Below are 26,505 nucleotides of genomic sequence, written 5' to 3' on the forward strand. Positions count from 1 at the left end.
GGTGATATAAATAAAATCCAGTATGTCAAAGAAGAAGAGCCACAGACAAGGTGTATATAACAGAGAGACATCACGGATGACAAGCAATAACTTTAAGTAGAACAACTATGTTTACTAGAGAGACCTTCACTGATTAAAAATGAAACTTCCATGTGAGTAATATAAAATTGCCATTCTATATCACATAACTCATGTGCAATACTGCACACTTATTTTCAGGAAGAAAGGGTTATAACCAAGAATAACTACATGAATTAAGAACTCTAAAAAATTTAATTTCTTTAAACTGAAGCAGTGCACAAAATCAGCAAATCAATCAAACTTCAAACCATAACGGCTAAACATCAGACTATTGTGATAGCCATAAAAAGTGGATAACATTGCACATTTTTCTTCCAAAATGCATGAATCCAATATTATCTCATCTTTTCTCATTGAAATAAACAACACAAAATCTATGTTTTTATAACATTTCACAACATTAAAAAATTTTTTGTAGATTTAACTCTTCTATTAAGGGAACATAATAAATATTCTTATAAGTAGAACAATTTCTTTTAAAGTGAAAGCTATTGCCATTTAATTATTAAAATGAAAAGTCTTCTACTGATAGCAAAAAGCAGATTTTTAAGAATATTTTTCAAAAGTGGAACACAGATATAAAGGGGCTTCAAAATGTTCATGGAAGGACGTCCATATGATGCAGTGGGTTAAGCCACCACTGGTGACACCAACCTTCCTCCCTGGAGCACTGCTTCCAGTCCCAGCAGCCCTGCTGCCGACCCAGCAACCTTGCTCATAACATGCTTGGGAAGGCAGCGGCAGACAGACAGTCCAGACAGAGCTCCAGGTTCCTGGCTCCTGAATGGCCATTGAGGCCATTTGGGAGGTCAACCAGTGGGTGGAAGAGCTTTCTCTCTTCTCCTCTCTCTGTCACTCTGCCTTTTAAACAGATAAATAAATAAAACCTTACAAATAGGTTCATGGAAAATTCACATTTTCTAATTCCATTTTCCCATGAACTTTAGGTTCTTTTGCACACAGGACTTCAGTTCTAAACAGGAAACTCAAGTAGAAAACAGGGGGAATTGTGAACAATTCAAGTAAAAAGGAAAATTCGGTACCACTCCCTTAAAAAACCATACAACATGAGTAAAAGGAAAAATATTAGTTGACATAAACTAAATAATTAGCTCCATGTTCCACGTCACTGTGTTTAGAGCACCTGGTATTCACAAGAGAAAAATTCAGATGCCTTTCTTAAGCCATGTTGTTGTATAACCTTTCAATTCAATGCAAGTCAACGCCATGAGCATTTATTTTTAAAAGCCTTCACTATATATCCAGGATGATGCAGAACGTAAACATATGGGACTTCAACATGAGAGACACACTTTCTCCTGCAGGGAGCTAGCTGGCACCAGCCCTTTTTTCCAGCTCCAACAGCTACATGAAATGGACCAAGCCAAGTGCTGCCAGACTCTAGGGGGTAGCTCAGCTGGGACCTGAGAGGCCACAGGTGGGGTGCACACTCACACTGTGGGACCAGGTGTTGGCAGACAGTGCATGGTGACACAGACAGAACCGGGACTCCACATCTGTCAAGTGCCAGAACGGAACCACAAAGAAGCGAGCTCAGCATCCATGTGTTACATCCCCTCTTGTGTGAGTCAGCGGCAGAAACTCGGGAGAGACTGCGGCCCATGAAACGTCTTAGGGAAGCAGGTTGAGGATCATGCCCTGCCCTGAAAGGCATACACCCAGAGCAAAGCCCCCGCCTCGCTGGGTCCTCACCCAAACCTCCAATAGCAGCCCAGCTGGCTCAGGAAACGGCCGATCACTGACGTCCCAGGGATGTGTGCTCCCTTCTAGAACAGGACAATGCACAGCCCTGTGTCCCACTGTGCCCCTACCCCTTGGTCTTGGCCCTGGCAGGCACTGGAAGTCTCAGAAAGCAGTCAGTTACAGCCTGGCAGGGATCAGGCTGGCCAGCGGCAGGAAGGGGTGCAAGGTACTATATACACACTGCAAGATCAACATGTACAGCACTGTTCTTGCAGGAGCCACAAGGTTTTCTTAGGTTCTTAGTTATTATTTTTTAAAAGATATACTTATTTATTTGAAAACCAGAGAGAGAGAGAGAGAGAGAGAGAGATCTTCCATCTACTGGTCATCCTTTGAAAAACGACTGACAGAGGCTACTGTTGTGGCATAGCAGGTAAAGCTGCTCTCTGTGATGCCGATATCCCATTTGGGGCCTGGTCCCTGTTCCAGCTGCTTCACTTCTAATTCAGCTCCCTGCCAGTGTGCCTGGGAAACAGCCATCCATGTGGATGTACCCATGTGGCTCTGGGCACCTGGCTTTGGCCTGGCTCAGCCTGGGTCATTGCAGCTGTTACGGAGTGAACCAGCAGGTCAAAGACCTGTCCTTTCTTTGACTTTCCAATAAGTAAATAAAAACTTAAAAAAAAAAAGGTGCTTGACACACATAAATTTCCCATTTTTGAAGAGCTTTAGAACTTTATTATCAACAGATCCCACAAATTGAACATTTTTGTCTACCTGTGTCAGCCAAGGCTCTATAATAGATGAAAAATATTTATAATCCTATGCCCAGCAATCATTTACAAACATTCTGTGTAAAAAACGTAAAGTAGGTGAGCAAATAATGTACTTCCACAAAAGTTTTCAATGGGTAATTAACTCAACATTATGTCTACATAGAAAAAGCTCTATTGTTAACCCTTTACTAAGACATCAGAGTAATTCTGTTACTGTACTATTAAAATATCAACTACCATAACCTTTTCTTACACAGAAGTTATATAATTAATCCTAATTACATTTTATCCTTTGTTACTACATCGACTAATATAATCCACTTTTATATTGCAGTGTAGTGGCTGTTAGGGCTAAGTGCAGTTTCAAATGGTCATAACAATCCCTATAAGCAAGAAATTCCTTATAAAAAGATTCCTAGGTAGCAATGAATCAACAAAAGCAAAGCTTACCACTTCCTCATCCGAAAGTTCTCGTCCTTGGATGCTGCTGTTTTCTCTCACAGCTTGCTGGTGTTTCTTCCCTTTAATGTGGCTAAAAAGGTAGACTTCTGAAGAAATCTAAAAGTACAAAATTAAAGCAACATAATTGATAACATTATATCTAATCTTAAAACTTATATATTTAATCCAGTAAACACAAACTGAGACCACTTACAGTATTTACTCATTAGGTTTAAAACTACTCGGGCCCGGCGCGGTGGCGCAAGTGGTTAACGTCCTCGCCTTGCACGCCCGGGATCCCATATGGGCGCCGGTTCTATCCCAGCAGCCCCGCTTCCCTTCCAGCTCCCTGCCTGTGGCCCGGGAAAGCAGTCGAGGACAGCCCAAAGCTTTGGGACCCTGCACCTGCGTGGGAGACCCGGAAGAGGCTCCTGGCTTCTGGATCGGCATAGCATCGGCCGTTGCGCTCACTTGGGGAGTGAATCATCGGACGGAAGATCTTCCTCTCTGTCTCTCCTCTCTGTATATCTGCCTTTCCAATAAAAAAATAATTAAAAAAATAAATCTTTAAAAGAAAAAAAAACTACTCTCCTCAGGGGCCAATGCTGTGGTGTAGTGAGTAAAGCCACCACCTATAGTGCCAGCATCCCATAGGGGTGCCAAACGATGAGCTGGTTGATGCACTTCCAATCCAGCTCCCTGCTAACAGCCTGGGAAAAGCAGCAGAAGATGGCCTGAGTGCTTGGGCTCCTGTGGCCACATGGGAGACCCAGATGAAGCTCCTGGTTGCTGGCTTTGCTGGCCCAGTGCTGGCTTTCATGGCCATCTGGCTAGGGAACCAGTACATGGAAGATCTTTCCCTCTCTCCTTTTTGCTGTAACTCTGACTTTCAAATGAATCAATCATTCTTAATCTTTCCTTTAGAATACAGTCCTGAAAATCCTCTAGAAGACCTATGACCCAAAAAGGCTACTATCCACCGCAGTCCGTGAGACAGGTACTCATGTCCTCTACACTGGAGGGCTTGTGCCCGAGCACTGAGGACACTGCTTTCCTTTCTCGATCTGGGGTAAGCTGAGCCACCAGCCAGCAGGCAGGCATTCAGTGCAGTGCCTCTCTGAACACTGACAGTAACTGTTGCACTAACATTTCAGACGAGATTGGGCGCGTTCAGGGTGGTATGGCCGTAGACTGCACTAACATTTCAATCACATCATGGAAGAAACTCCTGGCACTAGCCTGACACCTCAGGATGAGCTTCAGGCACTTCAGAGAGTACATCCCCCACACACACAGACAATGGCCCTACCAGCACACCGCAGAGAGAGCACTGCTTCTTCCTCTCGTAAGGGGTCAGCTTGGGGGCATCATCAGTGCTCGTGTGTCGCCCACTGCTCAGCTCCGCGGCCTTTTCCTTCCGCTGCTCGATCTGCTCCATGTGCCTCCGAATGCTCTCATCATGCTGTGTTGGGAGGCAAATATCAGACTTTGGCCAAGTACTCCAACTGCACTGGGAACATGTGAGAGTGCCAGCCCTACTACACCTTCAAAAACAATGGGAGAATGTCTCTCGATGCTAACTCACAGGTTTTAAACTCGAAGTCTTTAAAATCTCCCGTATGCACAGTGATGTTGCTGATGGTGTGTGCCTAACAGGTTACTAACACGTGCTTTGTGGCAGAGGAAGCATGAGCAAATAAACTAGCAAAACAGTAAGTTCCCAGATCTTTGCGTAGAATTGTGCAGACCCACAAAGCCAGTCACTTGGCCTTAGTCATGCTGAGATGCCATCTCGGTTGCCCCCATTCCATCAGGGGCGTTCCTGAATTCCAGACCCTGCTTCATCCCCAGCTGCTAGTTACTGAGCACCCTGAAGGAAGCAGGAGATGGCCCTCAAGGCTGGGTCCCTGTTCCCCAGTGGGGAGATCAGGATTGAGCTCCCAGCTCCAGGGAGTGAGCCAGCAAATGAGAGCTCTGTCGAATTTTTTTTAAGTGTAAATTAATAAAGAAGTGTTACAGCACCTCTGGCACATCAGCATGCATTATGCCACAATGAATGAATCAAGCAGATCGTATCATTTATTTGCCCACAGTCCACTTCGGGAAGCATTTCCAACAATACACTGTGAGGAAATGTCAGTACTTGGATGAAGTCCCACACTACCCAGAGGGAGAAAAGGCCTACGAGGGTTTCATTTAACCATGTCTAGCTGTGTCTCATCCCCAGGGACTATATCTGGTGGGGTGGGAGAGCCATCTCTTAGGCTAGAAAGCTGAGTGGCCTCCCCACCAACCTCATCACACCCACCTGACTCATCAAGATTCAGCTCAGAAATGATGCTCTAATCTCACTTCCTGAATCTCTGAGCCCCTGACAGGACATCGTGTCCTTCCCCAAGCTTCCAGAGTATTCCATGGCACTCTTGACTGTTGGAATGCTCTGCTAGGTACCTGCCTCCCACATTAGATGATGACCTTCTGGAAAACTAGCATCATGTCTCGCTCATCCTCGCATCCCGATGTCTGTTCCATAACCAACTGCTGCATTAAGATGAAGACACGCCTAGGATCACATAGTCAGGGTCCTGACCCTGCGAGAAGCCAATACCCAAATAGCTGGGATGCAATTCTATTCACACTGCAAGAAGCTGCCCACGGTGGTAACAATAGCAACAACTTTCTAGCAAATAGTACTTTATCATAATCCCTCAAACTACCACTGTGTATAAGCACTGGAACTGAGGAAAACAAACACAAGAAATAAATTTTAGTTCACCTCTAGAATCCATGAATAGCAAGAGTCTAACAGCAGCCATCAATAATTAATAACTGCTTAGTAAAACTGGCATTTCCTTTTTTTTCCCTCAGTGACACAGCCTTATAACTAAGTTAGAAATGGTTGTAGCCAAATGTTATAAACTTTGTAGCCCCAAAATTAAGAATGCAAATTCATTCCAACTTGTGTTCTGCAGGTGAAATGTCTCACGTTTCTTTGAAAGCTCCAAAAATTCAAATTAAAAATATGTAACATGCTGACCTTGAGCTGAATTTTTTTCTGCAGCTCCTCCATGGCCTCCTGTTGAGCGGCTGTGAGTGCTGCCAGGCGCTCCTCCCGGTCTCTGTAAGAGGAGAGGAGAAGGTATGGACTCACCCACTGGAAGCAACAAACATCCGGAGGCTAGAAGACACATTATTTAAGGAGCTACTATTTTTGAAAGATCATAGTTTTTCTTTTTCTCTTCAATGCTTACCAAGCGCCATGTATACTGCTCACTAGAATGGCTGGAAAGCAACAAAGATCATTAACTATGAAAATTAATTTCCAAAACCAGGCATGGATTTAAAATTCAAGTTCTGGGACATGGTATATAAAAAAAACACACACTTATCTATACTCCCTTCCAAAAATCCACCAAACCATAAGAAAGGAATACAAAAGACAAACTCACAGGGATAGGACAAAGGGAATAGAAAAAATGATTATAAACTATGGAAGCATTTCAGAAACTGAACAACAAACCTGAGAAAGTTGAACATGAGATTTCAGGAGGAAATAAACAGGGTTATTTTGCACCCCCCCCCAAAAAAATAGGAGCTTACAGATGGGGCCGGCATGGTGGCACAGCAAGCTAATCCTTTGCCCTGTGGTGCCAGCATTCCAAATGAGCTCTGGTTCATGTCCTGGTTGCTCCACTTTTTTTTTTTTAAGATTTATTTTTATTATTTTTTTATTGGAAAGGCGGATATACAGAGAGGAGAGACAGAGAGGAAGATCTTCCGTCCGATGATTCACTCCCCAAGTGAGCGCAACGGGCCGATAGGGCCAATACTATGCCGATCCGAAGCCAGGAGCCTCTTCCGGGTCTCCCACGCAGGTGCAGGTTCCCAAAGCTTTGGGCCGTCCTCGACTGCTTTCCCGGGCCACAGGCAGGGAGCTGGAAGGGAAGCGGGGCTGCCGGGATTAGAACCGGCATCCATATGGGATCCCGGGCGTGCAAGGTGAGGACCTTTAACCACTTGCGCCACCGCGCCGGGCCCTCCACTTTTGATCTGGCTCACTACCTATGGCATGGGAAAGCAGTGGAGGATGGCCCAGGTCCTTGGAACCCTGTACCCAGCTTCGGAAATGCTCAGCCCTGACTACTGCAGACATTTGAGGGCTGAACCTGTGGGTGGAAGATCTTCTCTATCTCTCCTTTCTCTGTAAAATCTGACTTTCAAATAAAAATAAATAACTCTTAAAAAATGCTTGGGAATGAAAATAAGTAGATTAGTGAAGTCTTAAAAGAAATAGGAATCAGGAGGTCCATATTAACAGCACAGCAAACCAGAGCACTGGTTCAAGTCCCAGATAGTAGGGACTTGACAATGTAAATAAATCTTTAAAAATAAATAAATAAAAGAAACAGGATCTTCAAATGTTTTCCCCAGTCTAACAGGCTGCTGGGAGCTCACTCCCTGGAGGAATGGAGCAAGGAGCCAGGTAGAGCAGGGAAGGCAAGCTGAGGACAGAGTCTGCACATAAGCCACAGACAGCAACAGGGAGCCACAGTCTCCTCCCCTTGCTAGGGCCAAGCACCTCCCCAGCTGGGCCAAGCACCCACTCCTACAGATGGTTTTTACAGACCTAAATCAGCAGCACAGCAGTTAGCAGTACATCTATAAATCACATCATTCAACATAAAAAATATCAATCTTTCTTGATAGAATTTATAGATTCAGTGCAATTCCAACCACAATTTTAGCTTCTTTTTCAAGAACTGAGCAAGCTGATTTTATAACTTGTATGTAACAAGGCAACTAGACAATCCTAAAAAAAAAAATAATAATAAGGTGAGAGACAGAATCAGATGACAAACATTATTAGGAAGCTTTGAAATTAAGTCAGAGGATACAGAAAAGGGGGACGATGGATCAAAACTCAGAGCCCACAAACTCATACATATATGAAAATTTGGTTTATGTAAAAAAGTTTTGCATACTAATGAGGGAAAAACACAAGGTGCTTGGCCTAGCTGTTAAGATACCTGACTCCCAAACTGTAGTGTCTGGCTTTGCTTCCTGGCTCCAGCGTGTGACCACAAAAAAACTGGATTCCTGCTCCCAAATACATAATAAAGTTCGTTACTCTAGTGAAAAAAAGCCTTTAACACTTGATAAAAGAATAAACTTGGGGAAATTAGGAGTTAGAAAGGGATTTCACAGAGAAGACCAAAAGGCACAAATCTCCAAGTTCATCCAGCTGTACTACACTGCCACCAAGAAGCAGGTTCATCAGGAGATGTCACAAGGAGACTGAAAAGGTGAGGCAAGGCCTCTAAATTTTCAATTCATCAACTGACAAAGCTTGGTGTTCAGCAAAGATAATCCCTAAATATCATTAAGAAACAAGAGAGCCTAATAGAGAGAGACAAAACTGTGAACAGGTGCTCCACACAAAGAAAACTCACTTAGCTCATAGTCATGTAAATGCCGCCAAGGCAAGGTTTTTATTACAATCATAGAAAATGGACACACACTGCTGTTTCTTTTCACATCTTTTCACAAGTTTGATCCACTAAAGGGTCAAGAAATATCAAGTCACTAAGATGAACTTAAGGCACCGACATGTTAGTTTTTCTTGCGTTTTTTCAAACTTAAACTTGAAATGAGGCCATGGTTGAAGATCACTTATTGTGACTGGACTGATAACACAGTGCCTAATGTCCATAAAAGCTCTGGCCATAAGAGCCATGTCCAGGTATGGCCCTGGCATCTTCTCCCAAGTTCTCTTGTGCTTGAGCCAGTTACAATTAAAAGGCATTTTTTTTTTTTAAACCAAAGCATCTGAAAACATTAAGTTTCTCAGGCAACAGAAAATCCCAAACAGGCTTTCCTCTTAAGGATGCTGTCCAATTCCTGCAAATCAAAATGTAGTATATTTCTGCAATTCTGACTATTTTTTTTTAAATCCACACACAGCAAGCAGTCATCTTTAAAGTCCTGATTTGGACCTTCACTCTGTGGCAGTCAGGATGGCATGATGGTTACCTGGCTCTCTCCCGGGCGGCATCCTCACGGGCTTTTTCCTTTTCTTGCCTCTGCTGCTCGATCCGGGCCTCCTGCTCCCTCCTTTTCATAAGCAGCTCCTCTACGCGGGCCTGTCGTTCCGCCTCAAGAGCTCTCTTGCGCTCCTGATATCAAAAACATTTTAGAAGACACTGGAATTATGGATGCAATGTCAATGATTAAAGATCAACACACCTTGGACATAAACATGATATTCAAGCCACACTGATCAGATCCCTGGCTTCCTGCTGGCTGTACCACTTCCCAGAGTTCAAACAAAAGCTGAATGACTTCTACCTTTCATGGTGCTTATCAGTGCCACACAAAATAATGAGAACAATGTTCTGGAAGATAAGAAACAACAGTCTACATGTTTTAAATGTGTGATTTCAAATTGTAAAATGCTCAGATGTTGAATTTTTTTATTGTTGTTTACATTGTATTATGTGGTACAGTTTTGCACCAAAATAAGCTCATGTGATAATTCTATTTTCCATGAATTATTGGAAGCATGCTTGTAACATCTCAAAGCTCGTTTATTACTAGCAGCAGCCGCATTAAGGCAGACAACATTTCATCGCAACAGAGTGAATTTCAACCTGAACTGTGCACACTTTCACCCAGGAGTGGCATTCTACTACTAGCTGTGCTGACACATCTCTTTCAATCCAAGCTCAGTGAGCTTCCCCCATCCTCTCCCTGGCACCCTGTGTCCCATGCATATGGAATATGCTGATCTATGCTTTGGTACCTATCACTTTAAGAATCTTAGTATAATGTGAGAACTAAGCTACAAATATAGGCAAGTACTTGGTCTAATATTCAGCCATATTTAGCACTCACTAGAGGATAGTAAATAAATAAATAAATAAAGTTTTTGCTCATCAAATAGTGAAAAGGAATTCTGTCATTTCTAAGAGTTCATTGGCCTCCCAACAAGCTCTAGCTACATCAAGGCAAAAAACAAATTTCTGAAGAAATAAGCAAAAAAAGATATTTCTTCCACTGTCCCCTTCCTCCTCTTTCTTAAGGTGGTGGAAGGGTGAAGGGAGCTGAGAACTGGGGCAATGCCCTGACCTCAGGAGGACACACTATTGGACACTGGCATATGTGGAAGTCACCTGAAGCCTGTTACTCACAGTTGTTCCTCATGGCTAAGAAATATCTGTGGAAACTCGTTTTATTACATGTAATCTCAAAAACTGTAAACTTAAGGGCCCGGCACGGTGGTGCAGTGGTTAAGGTCCTCCCTCGCCTTGCACGACCCGGGATCCCATATGGGCGCCGGTTCTAATCCCGGCAGCCCCGCTTCCCTTCCAGCTCCCTGCCTGTGGCCCGGGAGAGCAGTCAAGGACAGCCCAAAGCCTTGGGACCCGGCACCCGCGTGGGAGACCCGGAAGAGGCTCCTGGCTTCGGATCAGCATAGCATCAGCCGTTGCGCTCACTTGGGGAGTGAATCATTGGATGGAAGATCTTCCTCTCTGTCTCTCCTCTCTGTATATCTGCCTTTCCAATAAAATAATAATAACAACAATAATAATAAAAACTGTAAACTTAAAAAAATTTTATCTATTAGAGAAAATTTTCCGCATTAAAGAAAACATTTTTCTTATAGTCAAATTTATTGAAAGTTATAAAACCTGAATTGGCCCAGTGTGGTAGCCTAGTGGCTAAAAAGTCCTCACCTTGCATACACTGGGATCCCCATATGGGTGCTGGTTTGTGTCCCAGCTGCTCCACTTCCCATCCAGCTCCCTGCTTGTGGCCTGGGAAAGCAGCTGAGGATGGCCCAAAGCCTTGGGGGCCCTGCACCCACATGGGAGATGCAGAAGCAGCTCCTGGCTTTAGATTGGCTCAGCTTTGACCATTGCGACCACTTGGGAAGTGAACCAGCACATGGAAGACTCTCGCTCCCTGCACTCCATCCCTCTCCTGCTCCCTCTCTTTCTGCTACCCTGTCAAGTAAATAAACAAATCCTTTCAAAAAGAGTTAAATGGATTCTTAAAATTATCCGAAAGGTGGAGTTACAGAGAGACAGAGATCCTCCATTTGCTGGTTAACTCCCCTAGATGACCGTCCTGGTGAGGCTGTGCCAGGCTGAGGGTGGAGCCTTCACGGTGCACAGTGGTTTCCCTCATGCACCGTTCCAGTGCTTGGCCTCCTTTCTGCCGCTTTCTTAGGCCCATGAACAGGGAGCTGGAGGGGAAGTGGGACATCCTAGACTAGAACCAGAGCCTATATGGGATCCCAGCACCTCAACCAAAAGCTTAACCTGTATGTCACAGATCCAGACCCAACCTTTTGTGTTTTAATAACTGGGAAAGAAAAGTGGCAATTACAGATAAAAGTAAAATGTTCAGCTATCATTTCCCAATCAATAATTTAATTTTCCCTAAAAATAGGTAACTTTGTACCTTACAAAGCACCTTGCATAGTGTGGGGGTTCCTAAACATTTATTTAAAAGTGAAGCCTAAGATTGGATTCTGCAAGCTTTTATGGACTCCTGCAATTCAAATTATTTAGGGGGGAAAAAAAGCAGAATATTTAAGGAAACAGGCATTGTGACATTGCAGGTGAAGTCACTGATCACAACACTAACATCCCATAGGGATGCCAACTGGAGTCCCAGCTACTCTATTTCTGCAATATGCCTGGAACAGCAGCAGAAGATGGTACCATGCTTGGTGTCTGCTAGCCACACGGGAAACCAGGATGGAGCCCCAGACTCCTGGCTTCCACGTGATCCATCCCAGGCCACTGTAGCCTTTTGAGGAATGAACCATCAGGTGGTAGATCTCTCTTTCAAACTTGTTCAAATGAACATCTTTTTCTTTAAAGATTTACTTTTATTTTTATACAGAGAGAAGGAGAGACAGTGAGGAAGATCCTCCATCTGATGATTCACTCCTTAAGTGACCACAATGGCTGGAGCTGAGCCATTCGAAGCCAGGTGCCTCCTCTGGGTCTCCCACCCGGGTGCAGGGCCCTAAGGCCTGGGGACATCCTCGACTGCCTTTCCAGGCCACACGCAGGGAGGTGGACGGGAAGCAGGGCTGCTGGGATTAGAACTGGCACCCATATGGGATCCTGGAGCGTGCAAGGTGAGGACTTTAGCCACTAGGCTACTGTGCTGGACCCCAAACAAACATCTTTTTAAAAAATCTACCCAATCAAAAATACACATGACAATTATAGCAAATAATATATGATGATAGCACTTCTTAACTCACAAAAAACAGGGGCAGCAACTGCCCTGAGCATTCAGCTCATTTATGAGGATGCTTCAAGAACAGAAATGGCATACAGGGGTGAGGGATTAGTTCCAGAATCGTTTAGGACAACAGGATCCCTGGATGCTCGGCCCTTCCACAAAACGGGGCCATATTCTTACAGCTCCTTTGAATTACTTACAATACATAAAACAACATAAATGTTATGTACATAGTCATTATTCTGGTTTGTTAAGGAAAAATAACAAGAGAAAAAAAACAGCCTCAACCTGAGCGGTACAGACGTGACCACTACAGGCCTAACTATACACAGAAAACACTGATAGTCACCGTGGATGTTTCTGAGTGATTCCCATCTTCTGTGACCGGTTGAAGCAGGGATGTGTACCCCTCAGACTTGGGGGGTGAACTGCAGATACAGCATTCTTAAATTCTACAGCACTAGTTAGGGCCTTACTACTACAAAATTTGCAGAACGCCTGCCATTAGAGCTTCACATAGCTAGTTATACATATTTGAAAAATTTTTAGATATGTGACATATCATCGAACTTTTCTAACAGTGTCAGCACATTTCAACTAATTTTAGGAAGAAACATCTTAAATTCATCATTCAAAATTAAACCCACAATAAATTTCTACATTAAAAATTTTTTTGACAAACCAAGGCAATTTTGGGGGGAATTAATGGGTACAAGAAATCCCTTACTACTTTTTGTAAATGCTGTCACATGAGCTTTAGTGTTCTAAACTATGAAGCGAGAGTAACCATATTCTCCACTGAAGGGAACGGTTATAGCCCCAGTCTGCGCAGCTCAGATAACGCGATGAGGATGTCTGCTGACACCCAATGCTGCTCAGGTATTCACTCCCAACAGCCAGCTACAGAGTGCCTTCCTCCAGGGGCACCTCCCACCAGCAGAGCCACTCGCTTTGGTGTCCTGGTGCTTCTGCTGTGCGTCTTAGCCAGCCTCTTTCACACTGAGCTGAACTTACTGTTTACCATCATGGCAAGGTTCATCTTCTTTATACCTGAATTACTAATGCGTAGTGGCTGCTGCAGACTGGCACAGCGCAGAACACATCAGTACTTTTTATAAAATGATCCTGCTGTAGAGAAGCAGCAATAATGCTCAAGAGGAAACTCAAGTTCAAAAATACCAGAGTTATTCTCTGCAGACATATATTAACGGAACTAATGTATAAATGATAAAAGTGAACAGAAGGACAATCTATTTGTGTAACAGGATCATTTTGTTTGTTTCGTTTTTTAAAAAATATGAGTTAGCTTAGTACTCATTAAAATAGGCCGTTGGGGACTGGGATCCCGGGCGTGCAAGGCGAAGACCTTACCACTTGCACCACAGCACCGGGCCCATAAATACATGTTTTTAAGGCCTTATTTATTTTTTATTGGAAAGGTAGATTTACAGAGAAAAAGATCTTCAGTCTGCTGGTTCACTCCCCCCAAGTGGCTGCCACAGCTGGAGTCACGTGCTCCTGGGAAAATCCAACTGTGATTTTCTCCCTTAGGGATCTGGAGCACCTCAGCCACAGTCTAGGACATGATGGGTACACCACCCCACCCAACCCCCCAGAAGGTCTGCCAAGAAGCTCCACCTGCACAGCTTCGTCTCGGGCTTGCTTCTCTTCCTGTCTTCTCTGACGCTCTTCCTGTAGCTCGTTAAGTCTCTGTTCATACTCCTTCAGCTTCGATAAGACATCATGCCGCTTGTTCTGGGCTTCGAGGGTGTTTATAAAAGCAATTTCATTAACCTTCAAAAAGACAAAATGAGATTCGTACAAATCAAATTGATTCCAGAACACATCACAAAAATGAGAAATTTCACAAGAGTCTATATAATAGTATTAGTTCATGGCAAGAAGAAGTGAACAATGGGTTTATTACCTTTCAACACTTACTTCAAAACAGGCAATCATCTTTTGTATTTATCAAATTGGTATATCTTAATAAGAACTATTAGAAATCTGCCACTCAAAGTATCTTCAAGAAGCAATATAAGGGCCCAGCGGCATGGCCTAGTAGCTAAAGTCCTCACCTTCAACGCACCAGGATCCCATATGGGCACCGGTTCTAATTCTGGCAGCTCAACTTCCCATCCAGCTCCCTGCACCCTGCACCCGCGTGGGAGACCAGAAAGAAGTTCCTGGATCCTGGCTTTGGATCAGCATAGCATCGGCCATTGCGCTCATTTGGGGAGTGAATTATCAAACGGAAGATCTTCCTCTCTGTCTCTCCCTCCTCTCTGTATATCTGACTTTCCAATAAATAAATAAATCTTTAAAAAAAAAAAAGAAGCAATTTAAGATTCTTACAGAAGCCAATTTACAGTTCTACTTGCTGTTGCTGTAGTTTGCAGACTAACATTTAGACATGCTCACAGTGCACACTAGACGCCCACATCCCACACAAGAGTCCCTGCAGTCAAGCCCCACTCGTAACCCGAGCTCCCCTCCAATGCGTACCTGGAGGCAGCAGGGGCAGCTCAGCTAACTGGGGCCTGCCACCCACATGCCAGACCTGGAGGCTCCAGCCTTGACTTAGCCTCAGCCACTGCAGGCTTTAGGGTACAGAACCAGCAGAAAGAAGCCGTGCACATGCACGTGAGCGCATGCGTGTGATTAAAAACTTAAAAAATTCATAGGTATGTTCATGTTACTATAATGAATTTGAGAGAACAAAATTAAAAATCATTTGTCTTCAATATCTACTGAATGAATCACAATCAACCACAAAGAAATGAACTACACACACATTTTCAACTTGACAGGTATTGATTATCAACAGCCAAGTTTTGCTGGAGAGTACAGATTTTACGAGTAGAATCAGGCTAATGATAAAAGCTCAAAAATCTTTATGAGGATCAAATTTTGTATTCTTTTTAATGGGGCGGCACAGTGATATAGCCAGCTAATCCTCTGCCTGCAGTGCTAGCATTCCATATGGCTGTTGGTGCCAGTCCTGGTTCCTCCTCCTCCCATCCAGCTCCCTGCTTATGGTCCTGGAAGGTAGTGGAGGATGGCCTGAGTTCTTGGGCCTCTGCACCCACAATGGGAGACCTAGAAAAAGCTCCTGGCTCCTGGCTTCAGATCAGTCCAGCTTTGGCTATTGAGGCCATTTACGGAGGGAACCAGCAGATGGAGAATCTCTATCACTCCCTCCTTCTCTCTTCAAACCTACCTCTCAGATTAAAAAAAAAAAAAAAAAAAAGGAAGAAAAATACTAAAAGCTAAAAAAAATTAAAATTCTTACAGGTTTTCTTAAAATCTTCCTTGAATTTTTCACTTATTTGAGCGATTTGGGGAACAAGGAAGGAAAGAGAGGCAGAAGGAGAGGAAGAGGAAAGAGGGCAGGGAGGGAGCGGGAGACACTCCCTGGTTCAATTCCTACATGCTTGCAATGGCCACGGCTGAGCCAGGCCAAAGCCAGCAGCCTCATTTCCACCAGGATCTCCCCATGGGCAGCCGGAGCCCAGACACTTGAGCGGTGTTCTGCTGCCTCCCAGGATGCATTAACAGGAAACTGGATGGTAAATGGAGTCGCCAGGACATCGTCTAGAGGGGGAGACAGCAGCTCCGTGCAGCATCTTAGCCCTTGCCTGCCCCGAGTCTTTCGTTCTTGAAGCCAGAGCGAAGAGGGCACACTACAGTGAAAACAGCAGCGTGGAACACTAAAGTCACCATAGCTAGCATGAGCTCCACAGACCCAAGCTGCCTGGAAAAAAAAACAATCTCAAGTTATCTTCTAGATCCTGGACAAGGAATTTGTCAACTATAGTTGACTTGAATACAGTTCTAAAAACTTTCTCGATCTCCATGTGAAAGGCCATTATTCTGAGAACTTTTAAAAGTACATTAATCTCATGAACATGATTCAAACCACTGACAGTCCAGGATAAAAAAAAAAAAGTACGTTCAAGGAAAATGTATTCAGACTATATAAGGGCATATCAGTTAAGCAAAGTCAAGAAGAAAGACAAAGGAATGAGACATAGTGCACTAAGCAAATACAACGAAGTCCAAAGGGAAAAGATCACACCAAAGTCAAATGGGGATGGGGTGCAATCTGGAAAAAAACATAACTCAAAAGACAGCAGAAAATCTCCTAGACAATCTTTGCAACACTGACTTCAAAGACAACACAGGTATATAAAACAGAACGCTAAATGGTGACAAATATGCTAAGGAAACAATTCAAGGGAAAAAAGTACCACTATCACAGCAATAGCTAAATTAGAAAATGCATGGATAGAATAAACATCATAAAAATCCAGACTGCTAATAGATCAAATGTCTATAATCAAAGATTTAATTTTTTATTCATATAAAAATGTATCTCACATATTTCATATATACAATTTTAAGACTGCACTATTTCTTCCTGCTTTCCTCCCTCTTCTGTCTCTACTTTTTTAATTGTGTAATGACATACTTTCAATTTACTTTAAAATCATAAGCTTAATCCTCTAATATAGATTCTTACATGAAAAGGAGCAGGTCACTAATAAGCCTTGAACACTGAGAACAAATCCAGATCACCTGCCATTAACATACATAATATCCACATGGGGAACAAACAGAAAATGTTAGAGTGTAAATCATAAGAAATCTTCCCTGAAAGGAACTGAAGAGTGAAAGAACCTTAATCATATTATGATACACTCATTCAGAAAGCAACACCAAGATCCTAAGTAAAGTATAAAACATTAAGGAAGCTCAGCAAAACGTTCAGCTTCTGAGCAATAAATGAACGCTATCTTCACAGGGGAAAACTGAACATGGGGCCTGGCTTCCTCACAGAAGAAGGCAAGGCTAGAAGAAAACGGAATAATGTCTACAAAGTTTTGAAAGAGACAATGAACCAGGAATCTGGTTTCCAGTTAAAACACAATTCAGAGACATCACAGACCCAAAATATATAAATATCAAGGACTACAGTAAATATGGGCTATCTCAGAAAACAATTAACAAAATCCAACAAATTGAGACCAGTATGGTGGCTCAACAGGCCAATATTCTACTTGCAGCACAATATCCCATATGGGTGCTGGCTCATATCCCGTTCCACTTCTGATCCAGCTGCCTGCCTACGGACTGGGAAAGTAGCAGAGGACAGCCCAACTCTTTAGCCCCCTATCCATGAGGGAGACCCAGGAGAAACTCCTGTCTCTGGATTTGGTCTCGCCCAGCCCTGGCCACTGCAGCCATTGGAGGAAAGAAGTAACAAATAGATTTCTTCCTCTGTCTCTCTTGCTCTCATTACTCTACCTTTCGAACAAAAAAAATCCTTTTAAAAAATTTACTAAAATATTAGGATGTGTGACCCACCAATTCCACTTTGGAATATATCTAAATTAGGAATTCAAAGTGAGGACTTGAGGAAATACTCATAACACTCATGTTAACAGCAGTGCTAGTTACAATAAAGTGAGGCAGCACCTTAAGTCTTCACATTGGATGAATGAATATAAACACCACAGAATGTAATTCAGCCTTAAAAACAAAGGTGGGGCCTGGCGCGGTGGCACAGTGGTTAAGGTCCTTGCCTTGCACACCCGGGATCCCATATGGGCACCGGTTCTAATCCTGGCAGCTCCACTTCCCATCCAGCTCCCTGCCTGTGGCCCGGGAAAGCAGTGGAGGACGGCCCAAAGCTTTGGGACCCTGCACCCGCGTGGGAGACCCAGAAGAGGCTCCTGGCTTTGGACCGGCATCGGACGGAAGATCTTCCTCTCTGTCTCTCCTCTCTGTATATCCGCCTTTCCAATAAAAAATTTAAAATTTTTTAAAAAAAGGTGGCCCTGACACTCACTAGAACATTGAGGACCTTGTGGCCAGGATGTTAAGTAGGATCAATTGGTCCCCTCAAAATACCAGGACTCCATCTAGATGGAGGCACTTGCGTTGACAAAGCCATAGAACTACATGCAGGGGCTGGAGGAAAGAGAGGGAAGCAGAGGGACTGCCCAGCCTGCACAGTTCCATTTCATGTGATGAAGAGTTCTGCATGTGGACAGGGTGACGGTTGTACCTTATTAATACATTTAATTCCATGCAGTCATGTATACAATTGTGGTTAAGGTGGTACATTTGACATGCACTTTTCCCAACCAAAAAAAAAAAAAGAGGAAAAATAGCCAAAAATTAAAATAAGTCAATGTGTCAAATATTAGTCAGAATCTGGTTATAACTGGTATAAGGAGAGATACCTCTTATGGCTGGCAGAACAGTAAAATCGTTTGGCCAGTTTGGAAAACCATATTTAAGAAAACTGAACCTGACTGTGTCCTAATACTCTGCCAGTCCAATCCTCAGGACTTACAAAGCCAAAAACCAAGTAGACACCTGCCCCATGTTTATGGGGTGATCCCCAAAGCTCGCAGCAGTTCTATGTGCAACAGGAGACAAACTGGGAGCACACAAACGTCTACCAACAGGTGGCTCAAAGAACAAATCACGCTGTTCATACCCAATGGAAAGGAAGGAGCTACTAACACACACAACAGCATGGATGAGATTCAAAACAGTCATGCTGAGTGAAAGAAGCCAGAGGAACAAATATGATTTGTATGACGCCATTCAATAAAGCTGCGGCAAATGCAAACATCCATAATGATAGAAAGCAGATCAGCAACCGCATGGTAAGAGAGCTGGAGGAAGGAATGAATTACCAAAGGGAACTGTTTATTATGTACACGGGACTAATAGTTTTGTGACTACACACACGTCCAAACTCTTCAGAGTGAAGATTTCACAAATGTGCTGCACATTCTGCTAAGAGAGCTGTTGAATAAATATCATATCATTCCGGGAATTATTTAAAGATAAAGTGAGACACTGTGCCTAGTAAATTTTAAATGAGTTAATAAAATACTCCATTATTCTGGAACACAATCAACACTTGATAAACATTACTCTCTACTATTATAACAACTGGAAAAAAAGCAGTTGGGTCATTAATTCAGTGTTCAAAGTGCCTACAATATACCTTAGCTTCTTCCTCTTGTGCTTTTTTCACAATTGCTTGTAATTGCACCTCACGTTTAAACTCCGCATGAAGCAACTTCTCTTCCATCATTCGACGCCGCTGATCGAGCAGTTCTTCCTTCCACTTCCGGACGTCCTTCTCCTGGGTACACACAATTATGGCAATGTGAGATTTAACACACACAGTCACTTACTCAAAGCATAAGCAGGCAGACGGTTTGGGAAATACACAGACTGAGCTTGCAAAGACATGCAGCAGTGTGACCGCTGATCAAGAAGATAGACCGGAAGCCAGACTACCTGAGTTCACAACTCCGGGTGGCCACTTACATCTCACGTCCTTATCTATCAAACCAGAGTCCTAACAACATTATCCAGTATATGGGGTGATTCCAAAGATGACGCTAACATTATTGTAAAATTCTTAAAACAGTGACTCCATAGAAATATTTGCTATGATCCCATGGGTAATGAACTTTTATTTCTTATCATTAAAACCTTAAAATCTACAAAATACAGTTTTTCAAGTAAGCAGTTTTATCCTGGAGAGTAGGAAATGGAACGAAGTCTACTAAAAGAAAAAGTCATCACACTACTTGCGTAGCAAACAGTCTCAGAAGTGAGACAGGTGTGAGAATTTGCCTCGAATACTTTCAAAAATGGCACCCACTGAAGGAAGAGAATGATTTGTCAAGTGGATTCAAGGATTCAAAAAAAAAAAAGGCTCAGTCCTAGAAAGAACAGATTCTAAGACAGAAGCTGGCTCAAGGTCAACAGGAAAAAAAAAAAACCAAAATGCTGGGCACGTTGTAACTTATTTATTATGTATTAAAAGCATGCTGCAGAAACAGCACTCTGCCATTCAGTGGCCTTTCAATCCTGGGAACACTTGGCCTCCCTAGCTTCTGTTTCCATGTGTGTAAAACGGCAGACTAGACCTGCCCTGCATACCTCATGGAGCTTCTGGTGGTGAGCACTGGGGCTAGATGTAAGTTATGAAGAACAGCACCGCAAACAGTAACTGCAACACGCATGGGAAGCAGCATTTACCAGGGGAACTACTTGAGGAATATGCACACAGATGGAAAAACCAGGCCGAGGCCCTACAGTCTTATATAATTTTAATAGTCTATGGTTTGTTCACATGACTACAACATGGAGGTCAGGTTATAGCATGAGAAAATCTGTAATTTTGTTTTTACTAAAAAGCACAGCAAGATAAGAAATGCGACTGAACAGAGAACTTCTCTTAAACTGAACAAGAAGACTACTTTTCATGTTTATTATTCATTCTAAATGACAATTTCTTAAGATTTAGCCAAGGAGAAAAACCACAGCATTTTCTTCCAGTCCAGTAAATGTTACTACTGTACCAAAGAGATTCTCATGTTGCCTAATTCAGATCATTGCATCTGGTGATTTCTCAGTAATGCAACTAAGATGCTAACTGATGCCTATCAGTATTCCTGTCAAGTGCCAGATGGCAGCAAAGGGGCTCACTTACTGTAACATGGCAGGCCTGCACCTTTGGCTACCCTGTATTAGGCAGGTGTGATGGGTGGCCTACATGGTAAGCCACTTGAGCAGTCTCTTCCCATACAGTACCAGGAATAAGCAAAAGAACACAACAGCAGCAATGACATAAAAGACTGCAGCTTCCACGTCATCAACCCTCTGGCTCAGTCCCTCTCTTCCTCTCACCTCCTCCACACTCTTTCCATCTTTCTCCTCTTTCTGTCTCCCTCCCCTCACTCATTCTCCCAGGTTACTTTCTATGGGGAAACTAGCGGCCGTGTCACAATGATTCCTGGACTTGGACAGTCAGAGGGGACCTGGGGCTGGCAAATAACCAAATAAGAGTTGGAAGTGGATCCTGTAGCCCTGATAACTACCACTCTGACAGAAAGATTGGATGCAATCTCATCAGAGTCCCAAGAATCATGAGTAGACCACTGTGGACTGGGAACACTGCAGAAAGACATACCATGTGCTGAGTAATGCCCGTCCTAGCTCTGTGCTGCTTCATGCACTTGCCTCACCTAAGCCTTACAAGGCATTCTGTTGGTCTGACAGACAGACACTGAAATGCAATGACGCAATTGCCCAGAGCATCAGGGCTCATACTGAGGTCAACTCAGACTTGAACTGGACTGGCCATCTCCAGAGTCCACATTCCCTGCATGACAGTACAAGGATCAGTAACCATGGGGCTGCACAAGCCCACTGCCTTCGACAAAAAACAGTGCCCTGCTGATGCTCCCTTCTACGACTGCTCAAAATGAGCTTGCCTCACTAATAAGTTTATGTCACATAGCCTTAACACTCCTTCTAGTGAAAAAGAGCAGAATAAAGCCAGCTTTTGTGGTGTTGATTGTGGGCATGTCACTGCACCTCTCCAGAATCATGCTCTTTGCATAACTTGTACTCTGAGCAGCGTCAGTGCAGCTCCCCGCTCCTCCTGGCCTCATAACTGCCATCCCGCTTTCTCCCCGGAATGCAGTGTTTTTAGATCCCAGATGCTGTGTATGGTGTTTCTATGAATTTGCCTGTGTGAGACTTCTGTATGGTTTCATACTTAATCATGTTTCTGATTCCATTTTAAAAGCTCCATTAAACATTTCTTTTAAGGCACATCTAGTGAGGAAAAATTTCCCTCTATTTTCATGTCTCTTGGAAAGACTCTCTCCTCTTCCTGTGAAGTACAACTTTGCAAGGTAAGGGATTCTTGGTTGGCCACTTCAGTATTTTAAAGACATTGTACCCCACCGGCTCGTGGTGGGAAAGGTTTCTCCTGAGAAATTTATTCTCAGTTTTATGTATGAGGGGGCTCCATCTGTGTGACAAGTCACTCTGCTCTTGCTGATATCAAAGCTCATAACTTAATTATAATGAACCTTGGTTTGAATTTATTTATCTTGAACTTACTTGTGTTTTATGGATTCTAGACTAGGTATCTACTACTCTGCACAGATTTGGCAAATTTGGGTTACTGGTTCTTTTTTAAAAAAGTTGCACTCCTTCTTCCTTCTATCATTTTATAGTGTATCTGTATGTTCAATGATATTTCCCATAATCCAATAACTTATCTTCATTATTTTTCACTGCTTTTTTTCTCCTCTTTCTGGATAACTATAAATCCCTATCTTCAGATTCTCTCTTTCCTCTGGTGATCAAGCTGGCTGCTGAAGTTTTCTATCTCAGTATTTCATTTAACCACTGTATTATTTAACTCCAGATTCTCTGCTGGTTTCTTTTTTAATTTTTCATATTTATTTGTTCCTGTACAATTTTCCTAACTTTCTAACTACCTGCAGCGATCATCTTTTATCTCACTGACCATCTTGAGAGCAACTACACTGAACATCTTGCCAGGCAATTTTAAGAGCTGCATTTATTTTAACTGGTGACCAAACATTTGTTTTTTTCACTGAAGCCCGTTGTATCCCTGCACTGCTGCCTGCACATCTGAAGGAGCTGTCGTGTTTTCCAAACTTGATGGACTTGTTCCAATAGGAATATCCTAGAGAAGGAAGTGGAGGAGGCATGAGGCAGGGGCATGCAGGAGTGGACTGTCACACCGGCCCAGGAACTACATGTTCTCTGACTCCAACAGGTTCTGGCTGTTCACAGTAGCCATGAGAGCTGCTATAATCATCAGCATGTCTGTGTTGACCTCCAAGCATATTGGGATAGGTAGCAGAAAAGGAACATAGCAGCAGGGCCACGTCTCGTGACACATACAGCCCTGAGTTTAGCTGCAGGACTGTATGTTATAGTGGGAGCAGTGTGTATACATGTACACAGGGCTATCATTACATGCACAAACAATGACAACAACTGGAGGCCGGAGTGGCTGCTTGCACCCAGTGGCTGAGGAGATTTGCCACAGGTACATCTCTACAGAAATATGAAACAGAGCGCAGCACAGGCTGAACCCTGGCCACAGCTCACAACAAAATCCTGATCATCTTGGGCTCAAAACTGTCCTATGATCATTTTACACTTCGGACAAGACTCTTCAAGGACACCCTTTAATGAACATGGCTAATGGATGGGGCCATTGCTTTGGTGCAAAACATGAAGCTGCTGCCTGTGACACCAGCATCCCACAGCTGAGAGCTAGCTCCAATCACGGATACTCTGTGGCCAATCCACTTCCTCCTAATGAGCCAGGGAGGGCAGCAGAAGACAATCCAGTCTGGAAGACCCAGGCAGAGTTCCTGGCTCCTAGCTCCAGCCTGGCCCAAACTCAGATGCTTCGGCCATTTCCAGAACAATCCAGCGAAAGAAGATCCCTCTCCTTCCCTGTGTCAGTCTTCCTTTCTGCCTTTCAAATACATAAACTCCTTTAAATAAAACAAGAAACAGGGAAAATGGAAAAGGACAAAACACAGCTTCAAAAATCCATGCCAACGCTACTAAATATCAAATACTGGGTAATTTAAAAATGACCAATCCTTTTCTTTCTTTAGCATTAGCTTTCTGTAATAAAATGGTACCAATGCATTTATTTTATAACAAATGATATTATTCTCAGGGTTCTTTCAGTTTCTCTCAGACCAGAAGAAAAATAAAGTCCATCAACTTATTATAAATTCCAAAAACAAACAAACAAACCTCACCCTCTCTAACAATTTCTGAAGCTTTAAAGTTTTCTCTTCACGTAACTTTTCTCTTAGCTGCTGGGCTTTCATTTGTTTTTCTTCATGTTTCTTCTTAGATTCTGCTATTGTTCTATTAATACAAACAAATGGACAAGAGACACAATGTTTACGTTATAAAGCCAAAAATAGTGTTGTGCAGACTTCAAAGTCCTTAGAGTACACAAAACCAGCTTCAGCAGAACATTTCGGGAGAGTGCTGTCACTTTTCAATTGGTCTGGAACGTTCCTAAAGTACTGTGCCTTAAAAGGTCAGGCAACAATTCAGCGCCATCGTCCAGCATGGCTGCCTCCCTCCTCTCCAACCCTGCACGAGTGGGTGGGTCTCCAAGCGGCAGACCTTTTACGAGAGGGTGAGGAAAGCTTCTCATGCATGTGGATTCCATGTCCTGGGGGTCGAGCAGGCTCCTCCTCTACGATATCCCCCCAGGAGGTATTCTGGCGCCAAGATTCACGAGCTGTCCACAGAAAGGAAGGCCAGTGTTACAGTCTAACCACAAAGGTCTCTGAAACCAACATTTAAAGATTTTGAAAAGGCAACAGCATTCCTTCTTGAATTATTTATATTATAGAAAAACTGCACAAAACAAAATAATCCATTTTATCCCACTGAACCTTCAGATCAAATACAGGCAAACACACACACAAAGTACCTTCATAATCTGCAAGAACATCGTTCCAGTCCATAGACATTCCACAGAAAGATACACTCCCACTGCCCATGCTGGCCTAAAATATAAGGGATATTGACAAGTATCATTTTCAACATAGTTAACAATCCTAAAAAAATTCCTTAAACATGATCTTTTCCTGTCTAAACATACTTATTTTAACCAGTGGTTCAAAACCAGAAATAAAGCTACACAGATGCCAAATTAAAATATCATAGCTATAGGGCTGGTGTGGCATTGTGGCAAATCAAGTTAAGCTGCTGCCTGCAATACCAGGTTCAAGATCTGGCTATTCAATTTCGGATCCAGCTTCCAGCTAATGTGCCTGGGAAAGCAGCAGAGAATGGCCCAAGTCCTTGGGTCCTGCATGTGTATGAGACCAGATGGAGTTCCTGGCTCCTGGCTTCAGTTAAGCCTAGTCCCAGCTACTGAAGCCACCGGGAGAATGAACCAGCAGATAGAAATACTCTCTCTCTTTCTCTCACTCATGCTCTTGCTCTTCCTCTCTTTATGTAACTCAGCCTTTCAAATAGATAAATAAATAATTTTAAAAAAAATATCATAGCCTATACATTTTAGGAAACTACTAGCCAAGTCAAATAAATTTCAAAAGAAATACACTGACTATGTTCTCATGACATAAACATGGACATATTGTCTATACAGCACACCTTGACAGAACCCAGGATTATTTGTTGAGCATGTAGTGATAGTAAGGCAGTGAATACTTTGAGATCAGTGAGTACATAAAGTACAATATCTATAAATTACAAGCAATGCTGAGTTCTAACTCTGTGTGAGAATAAATTCCTTGATTTGTACAATGTGAATAACAATCTTCAACTTGTCAACCGTACTGCATGAGACAATGCTTAGTAAGACACTCCAAAATATTAGCATTATTTCCTGTGTGAATCTAAATCAGAGAATACAAATGCTGATTATAATTATCACCAAGTGAGACCAACTATACTGTGAGCTTTACACATAACAGATTAAATGGACTCTAGATTTTTTTTTTGATTTTTTATTATATTTCTGACAATCTTTTGGACTCTAGATTTTTGTGGCCCTTGGCGTTCTCTTTCTGCACACTCCTCAGCTGTGTCACAGTCAGAAACTCACCGAGAAATCGCTGTCGTTGTCTGTCTCGATGTTGATGTCATTGTTCTCTTCTGCCTCAATCTCTCTCGTCAGCTGTTCCTCCTCAGCAATGGCGCTGGCAATGGCTTCCTCATTGGCCTTTTCCAGCCGATCTGCCAACTCTTCCTTTTTAGCAAGGACCTCTGCCATTGACTAGAAGGTAAAACAGAAATAGGCCAGAAGAATCATAACTCAACTGGAAACTGAGTCACCGTTTCTTTTTGCTCTAGTCAAAAACTCATAACACGTAAAATAGCACCGACCTACAATTATAAAACCTGGGGTTCAAAACAAACTCAACCACTTGTGAGCTATGAGGTACACAGGCACTTAAGAGCAGGTACCCAGTGGTATTCCATTAATTGGGACAATAATCCATGGCTTACCTTCTTTAGCTGGCTGCTATGAATGAGTGACCATGGAGTTACATAAATAACAGGTATTATTAGTGACAGTGTGAATTTCATTAGGGTCCTAAAATCTCAGAACAGCCAAGGATCAACTATGCTCACTAAATGTAAAACAAAACTGGCATACCATAATGGAAACAGGGAAAGAAAATATGCTACAACAGCAATGATTCATTTTGAACATATTTAACTAACTTAAGATATGCATTAGAATCAAAGAATACATTTCAAAATAATACATTGTTGAATCTCTGTAAGATGAAAAGATAATATAAATCCTAAAACAAACACTGAAATAATCAAGTGGTCATACTTATTGAGAAATGATACA

General features: G+C 42.8%; 1 protein-coding gene across 1 annotated transcript in view; it reads right to left on the reverse strand.

Annotated features, from left to right (window-relative positions):
- SCAPER (S-phase cyclin A associated protein in the ER) overlaps nt 1–26,505 on the reverse strand; it is a 312,499-nt gene that overhangs the window by 193,289 nt on the left and 92,705 nt on the right. Inside the window, exons 11-20 of the mRNA XM_040969720.1 lie at nt 25,747–25,917; nt 24,604–24,679; nt 24,291–24,408; nt 23,912–24,023; nt 19,291–19,431; nt 13,902–14,057; nt 9,033–9,175; nt 6,040–6,121; nt 4,312–4,464; nt 3,012–3,119 (exon numbers count right to left, since the gene is read on the reverse strand). Of these exons, the coding sequence (XP_040825654.1) occupies nt 3,012–3,119; nt 4,312–4,464; nt 6,040–6,121; nt 9,033–9,175; nt 13,902–14,057; nt 19,291–19,431; nt 23,912–24,023; nt 24,291–24,408; nt 24,604–24,679; nt 25,747–25,917 (1,260 nt within the window). The remainder of the gene's footprint in view (nt 1–3,011; nt 3,120–4,311; nt 4,465–6,039; nt 6,122–9,032; nt 9,176–13,901; nt 14,058–19,290; nt 19,432–23,911; nt 24,024–24,290; nt 24,409–24,603; nt 24,680–25,746; nt 25,918–26,505) is intronic.

This window comes from Ochotona curzoniae, unplaced genomic scaffold (assembly GCF_017591425.1).
Source record: "Ochotona curzoniae isolate NIBS_2020 unplaced genomic scaffold, NIBS_Ocur_1.0 scaffold_4701, whole genome shotgun sequence".
NCBI lineage: Eukaryota > Metazoa > Chordata > Mammalia > Lagomorpha > Ochotonidae > Ochotona > Ochotona curzoniae.